The sequence below is a fragment of the Elephantulus edwardii genome, unplaced genomic scaffold (assembly GCF_000299155.1).
Source record: "Elephantulus edwardii isolate Elephantulus edwardi_28Jun2011 unplaced genomic scaffold, EleEdw1.0 scaffold00044, whole genome shotgun sequence".
In the NCBI taxonomy this organism is placed as follows: Eukaryota; Metazoa; Chordata; class Mammalia; order Macroscelidea; family Macroscelididae; genus Elephantulus; species Elephantulus edwardii.
The window spans coordinates 9,087,740-9,094,779 of NW_006399794.1; the positions used below are offsets into that span (position 1 = coordinate 9,087,740).

General features: G+C 44.1%; 1 protein-coding gene across 1 annotated transcript; it reads left to right on the top strand.

The window, feature by feature from the left end:
• Nucleotides 1-4,970: 4,970 nt before the first annotated feature.
• MRPL17 (mitochondrial ribosomal protein L17) lies at nucleotides 4,971-6,452 on the top strand. The gene is made up of 3 exons (XM_006885630.1): nucleotides 4,971-5,144; nucleotides 5,760-5,828; nucleotides 6,165-6,452. The coding sequence occupies exons 1-3, from the start codon at nucleotides 4,971-4,973 to the stop codon at nucleotides 6,450-6,452; spliced, it is 531 nt and encodes a 176-aa protein (XP_006885692.1).
• The last annotated feature ends 588 nt before the right edge of the window (nucleotides 6,453-7,040 follow it).

Sequence of the window (7,040 nt, forward strand, 5' to 3'; positions counted from 1 at the left end):
CAAAAAGTTAAGCCAAGTGGAAACCTCAAGCCACCATATCCAGAGCAAAACATCTCCATCATGGATTATGTAGTTTTCTTATCCCAAACTCACATGCCTTTACAAATCTAGACCACCTCAAATTTATTTTTATATTGATCAGAAGTTTATTTTCTTAAATTCAATACTTACTATGGTTTTGTTTCCATTTGCGGATGTGTTTTCCTTTGCTATTAAAGTCCATATCCCAGCGACTTTGTGAGAAAAATTAATTAATTTTAACTGAATACAATATGATTACCAAGAGCTCTGGTGGATTAGGAGGTAAACAGCTGTGCTGTAAAAGCAAAGGCACACAGTTCAAATCCACCAGCTATTCCATGGAAGAAAGATGGGCAGTCTCCTCCCATGCAATTACCTGTCCCTGAAAACCCACTGTACAGTCAGCTATGAGTCAGTTCTTATTCAACACTACATAACAAAACTAAAGATTGCCTGAGTCCCTTGGTGATGTAAAAAAGCTAACTACTAACCAAAATGTTGGTAGTTTTAGCCCACCCAGATGTTCCTCAGAAGAAAAATCTGGATATGCACTCACAAAATCTTGTTGTTGTTGTTGTTGTTGTTGATGATGTTATGTACCTTCAAGTCACTTGTGGCTCAAAGCGACCCTGTGTACAACAGCCCTAAACTCTGCTCTGTCCTGTGCCAATTGCACTGTCGCCAATACACCCATCCTGATTTTTTTGTAAAATTTAAAAAAAAAAAACTCAACAACAACTTTACAAAACATTAGCCACTGAAAACTCTGTGGTGCCTAGCTCTCCCCTGACACACCGAATCAGGACTCTATAGCTTGATTGGCTCAATGGCAAAGTACCGTCAAAGTGCTCATACTTCAACACTGAAAAATATTTTCAAAAGCTACACTTATGTAATTAAAAAGCAAGGAGCTCTAGTGGCAAGTTTGAAGTCTGTTACACGGACCTAAGGAACAAAGGCAGTTGAGAAAGTCAAAAGAGCCTGTCCACGTGAAGTTGGGGCAGAAAGGAAAATCAAAGGAATCTGCTCACACACACTAGCACGTTCCAGCACTCCAGCTTACGCAAGCTTACTGATACACATCTAGCTAAGAATTTGCTAAAACATGAACCAATTTAAGGGAAACATCAAAGACCTGACATTAAGAGTATTGTCTTAGCATGTAAGGAATAGTGCCTTAGAAACTCAGAAGACTGTTTTTCAGAAGACAAGCAAGACTGGATGAAATGGAGTTGCATGCACACACAGCCAGGGCTTACAGGACTGAGCAGTGATCTAAAGTCACAGACAGTTCAAAGAAGAGAGTGGAACACCAACCACAGACAACAGTGATCTTATGCCTGTGCCAAAAATTTACTAACGAGTCTTGCCATCTCCTCCCAAACTCCCTTACATATATCTTGAATTGTGTGCACAAAGGATTTAGAAGGAGAATTGTAGCTATCCAATCCAAGCCATGAGAACGCCACACCTCCTTTAGTCCTAAAAACAACTCCTCCCAATAAGAAACCAACCCAAAAAGCTCTGAACATTTGTTGCTTGTAGATACATGCTTGAGTTCCTCCCAGGCCTTAAATGTCCTTCTCCTGTAAGATTTTCTTGTTCTCTAATAAAGCTATACCTTTTTTGGCACATAAATTTCCTTTTGGATAATTGTCTTTCTAGTCATCATTTAGAGCCAGCATCTGGCAACATCATTGCTAGCCAAAAGGCCACATCTCTAATACACTAGCATCTCTGAAAAATGTGGCAGTCCATTTCTGTTTCTATTTGTAGCCTCAGAACTCAAAGAGAGGGTCACTAACTGAGGGGGACCTGAGGTATTTGCTGTAGAAGAACAAGGACTACAACCTTCAATATGGATTTAAGCTCAATATCAAGAAAACAAATATTCTCACCATTGGGCCAATTGGCAGCATCACGACAGAACGCGAAGAGACTGTGCGTGTTAGCAGCTTCAGCTTGCTTGTCTCCACAATCAACACTCTTGGTATCAGCATCCAGGAAATAAAAAGACAAAATGGACTGGGAAAATCTGCTGTTAAGAACCTCTCCAGAGTACTGGAGAACAATGATGTCAGTCTAGAGACTAAGGTGCACCTGATCCAGGCCATGGTCTTCACAATTACTTGCTATGCTTCAGAAAGCTGGACAGTAACTAAGGATGATAGAAGGAGAATGGATGCCTTTGAGTTGTGGTGCTGTAGAAGAGTATTGAATTAACCATGGACAGCTAGGAGAAAAAACAGGTATGTCCCAGAGAGGGTGAAACCAAGCTGCTTCTTGGAGGCAAGAATTTTTAAGCTCTATCTGAAAAATCTGAGCATATTGCAAGCCGGGCTCAGTCCGTGAAGAGGGACATCATGCTTGGGAAGGTGGAGGGACAGCACAAAAGAGGAAGACCCTGGATGAGATGGATTGGCTCAGTGTCTGGGGAATGGGGGTAGGTGTCAGAGACAGTGAGGTGACTCAAGATAGAGCAAGGTTCAGAGCTGTTGTACATAGGGTCGCTATGAGTCACACGAGACTCAATGGCATATAACAACAGCAATGTGAAACAACATATGACCAAGAGGCAATGGTGATGTAGAAGGGAGTTTAAACTGCTCTGAAAGAACTGGCAAAACACAGGGCTCCAGGAATTGATGGGATACCAATTGACATATTTCAGCAAGCAGATGCTACCTTAGACGTGCTCACTGGGTTGTATCAAGAAATCTAGAGGACAAGTACCTGGCCAACTGACTGGAATTGATCTATATTTATTCCCATTCCCAAAAAAAGGAGATCTAATAGAATATGTAAACTGTCGATCAATATCACTAATATCACCCACAAGCAAAATTTTGCTGAAGATTATCCAAAAGTGACTGGAACAAAGAAGTAACAGAAGTACAAGCTGAGTTTAGAAGAGGCTGTGGCACTATGGACATCATTGCCAATGTTAGATGGATCTTGGCTGAAAGCAGAGAGCACCAGAGGAATGTCTATCTGGGTTTCATTGACTATGCAAAGACATTTGACTGTGTGGATCACAACAAATTGTGGCTAACCTTGTAAAAAATGGGAATCCCAAACACTTGACCTGTACTTGGACTAGGAAGCAGTCTTCAGAACAGAGCAAGGAAGCACTGCATAGTTCAAAATTAAAAAAAAAAATTAAAAAATACTGATTCAGGAATGCATCCTGTCTCCATATTTTAATGTAAATGTGGAACAGATCACTCAGGAGTCTGTTTTATATGAAGAAGAAAGTGGTATCAGAATTGGAGGAAGACTCATCAACAACTAGTGTTAAGCAGATGACACAACCCTGTTCACTGAAACTGAGGATTACCTGAAGCATCTGCTACAGAAAGCCAAGGACTGTAGACTTCAATATGGATTGAAGTTAAACATCAAGAAAACAAAGATTCTCACCACTGGATTGATTTACAACCACCATAATAGATGGGGAAGAGATTGAGATTGTTAACAATTTCAGCTTGCTCAGGTCCACCTGTAGGCTCTAGCAGCCGGAAAATAAAAAGACAAATTGGATTAGAAAAGTCTGCTGTCAGGGACTTCTCCAGAGTGCTGACAAGCAAGGATTGGCTAGTCTAGAGACTAAGGTATATCTGATATAGGCCATGGTCTTCACAATTACTTGTTATGCATCAGAGAACAGGACAAGGACTACAGATGACAGAAGAATTGATGCCTTTGAACTGTGATTCTAGAGAAGAGTATTGAACTACCAAGAGAACAAACGGGTCTATCCTAAAAGAGGGTGAAACCAGGATGCTCCTCGGACTGAAGGATTTCTCCATCTCACATACTTTGGGCCTGTTTCTTGGAGGAACCAGTCCTTGGAGAAGGACATCATACTTGGAAGCATGGAGGTACAGTGCAGGAGAGGAAGACCCAGGATGAGATGGACACAGTGACAATGTTAATAGGGGCAGGTGTGTTGGAGACCAGTGAGATTAGCTCAGAATAGGGCAGGGTTCAGAGCTATTGTGTATGAGTCACAACCTAACTCTAACCCTAACCATAAGCCTCAATGAGATGGACTGACACAGTCGTTGCAGCAACGGGATCAAGAGGTCAGAGATTTTGAGGACGGCACAGAACAGGACAGGGTCAAATCTGTTGCACATAGGGTCGCTATGAGTCATACATCTGACTTCACCGTTCCTAACAATAACGAGTCAGAACTATCTCCGACAGTGAGAAAAATGTCAAAGTATAAATCCATTCCATTTTTTTTTTTCTTTTCTTCACTGTTCTATGTCTTTGGGATAATTCCATGTACTTGACTCAAAGGTAGAGAGCTGTGGACGGTTTTAGGTGGTTTGTTTTGGTGGGGTTTTGTTTTGGGAGGTCCCTGTGTTTGGGGGGGGAGTTGTTTTTAATGCAACAAAAGCATATTCTTGCTATCTGCATCATTTTCTGGGCACCATTTTATTCCTTTCAGCAAAGAATCTGGAAGGTGGAGGGTTGGGGGGAATTGCGGTCATGGTATCAAACATATCAGTTCACCATCGCCCAGGGCCTGACAGGTGGTCCTCATACAGGCCCTGAAACAACCCCTCATCCCCGCCTTCAGGCCCTGCGGGCGCCTTTCCCATCAGATACATTCTCAACGAGCTCCATGGCCGAACGTACCAATGCCCTAAATGCCACTACAGCTGACGCAGCACAGAGAAATTCAACAGCCAGCTTTTCCCACACTAGAGGGCGCCTCGTTACTCTGGAGCTGGCCAGGCACTCGCGCCTAGCTCGCCTCTGTTGGAAATGGTCAACACCCCTTCTCCGCCCTTCCCCCCAGGTTGCCAACTAGGCAGGCTCTTTTGCGCATGCGCAAAGACGTCCACCACGCACCTGGCTACGGCGCATGCGTCCTCCGAAATTCGCGTCTGCCCACGAGTTTCCAGTTCCGGCTCCAAGGGGCGGGAGAAGCTGGGAAGATGCGTTTGTCGGTCGCTGCCGCCATTTCCCACGGCCGCGTGTTTCGCCGCCTGGGCCTTGGTCCAGAGTCACGTATTCACCTATTACGGAACTTACTTACGGGACTCGTGCGACACGAACGCATCGAGGCGCCATGGGCGCGCGTGGACGAGATGAGAGGCTACGCCGAGAGGGTGAGAGGCGTGGCCTCGCAGGGTTGGTGCTGGCGGGACCCACTAGTTCACCCCTGGGATCTGGCCAGAGCGGGGCGGGTCTGCTAGATTTCAACAGTGAGACCTCCCTGCCCAAAGTTGGAACCCCATACTACTCCGAATGTCATGTTTGGAGTCGACCTCAGCTCATTGCAACCCTGTGAACAGCAGATCTCAATCCTGTGCCGTCCTCACCATCTCTTATACCCTTGAGGCCATTGCTGCAGTCACGGTGACAGTCCATCTCTTTGGGCTTCTTTCTCTGACCTCCCACCTTTACAAGCATGGTAAACCTTAGCAAGGACTAGCCTCTACTAGCAGCATGTCCAAAGTTTGTGAGACGAAGCTTTGCGATCTTTACCTCCAAAGAGCACTCCGGCTGCATCTTTTCCAAGACAGAGCTGAGCTGTTCATTGTTTTGACAGTCCATGCTTTTCTGGCACTTCTAATGGAAGACTGTCTAATTCAGAATTGAGGGTGGGTGTTGCACATGGGATGAAAATGGTTTGTCATTGGGCAGTAGAGGAATACTAATTTGGCATCACATCTTCTGCTCGTATTGGATTATTAATAGTATTATATTGATTTTTACTACAGCTTATAGACTATGGGAAGCTGGGAGACACTAACGAACGAGCCATGCGTATGGCTGACTTCTGGCTGACGGTGAGTTCATCTGACCTGTCTCCCAACCCTTTGGTTGAGGGAGGAGGTGATTTGTTAGTGAAAGGGTAATAAAGGAATTAAGCTAGAGTCTTTACTGCTTGACAGATAGTGTGAACTAAATTAGAAATATTTTAAGTAAGTTGAATTTATATGTGAATCTGAAACTTCACTACTCTCTGTAACTGACTTCTTTCTGTAGCTTTGACTCTACCAAAAGGGATAGGTGTATGTATGGGGGCAGGGGAGGAGATGGGGGCTGGTATTTCTTAGTGACTGAAAGTTAACTAACTCTGCAGTGGTACCTGACTCTGCTCTTTCATTACCCTCCTCTTTTAGGAGAAGGATTTGATTCCAAAGCTGTTTAAAGTGCTAGCCCCTCGATTCCAAGGTCATAATGGAGGCTACACAAGAATGGTGCAGATCCCAAATAGAAATGAACAGGATCGGGCCAAGATGGCAGTGATCGAATACAAAGGAAACTGCCTCCCACCCCTGCCACTGCCTCGCAGAGACAGCAACCTCACACTCCTAAACCAGCTGCTGCGGGGGCTTCAGCAAGACCTCGCTCAGAAAGAGAAAGCCAGCATTCACAGCTCCTCCACACCTGAAACACCACGAATGTAACTAGGGCAGGAACGTCTGTGACCATGTTCTCGGACCTTTGACATTCATTCTCCTGATCTCTGAGAAAAACTGTGCATAGAGGTGTAAAATGAATAGTCTTAATGGGCCCATAACCTTCTGGGAAAGCAGATAGTCCTCTTTTTGCAGAACAGATAAAATCTACCATTTAAATATGTGTAAATGGATTGTTTGATATTCCCCCTGGAATTTCCACAGAATGAGAACTGTCCAAATGCTCAAGCTACCGGGAGTAGAAAACTCGGGTTTTAGGTTCTTAGTTTGTATTTGGTTAGCAGTTTTGCTTTCCTTAATGCAAGTGCGATATGTATCCTTTAATTAATTGCAACTTGGCTCCCAAAAATGATTGCATTTGACATCTAGCTTAGAGACCTACCACCACAAAGGCACACAGTTCAAACCCACCAGCTGCTCAACTCATAAAAGATGAACAGTCTTCTCCCATGCCTCTGTAAACCCACTGGAGAGTCGGCTATGAGTTGTTTCCTGTTCAGTAGTACACCATGACATTGGTGGGCGGAGTGAATAGCTGGAAGTAACCTCTAACCAATTCTTCAGTAATCTTCAGAG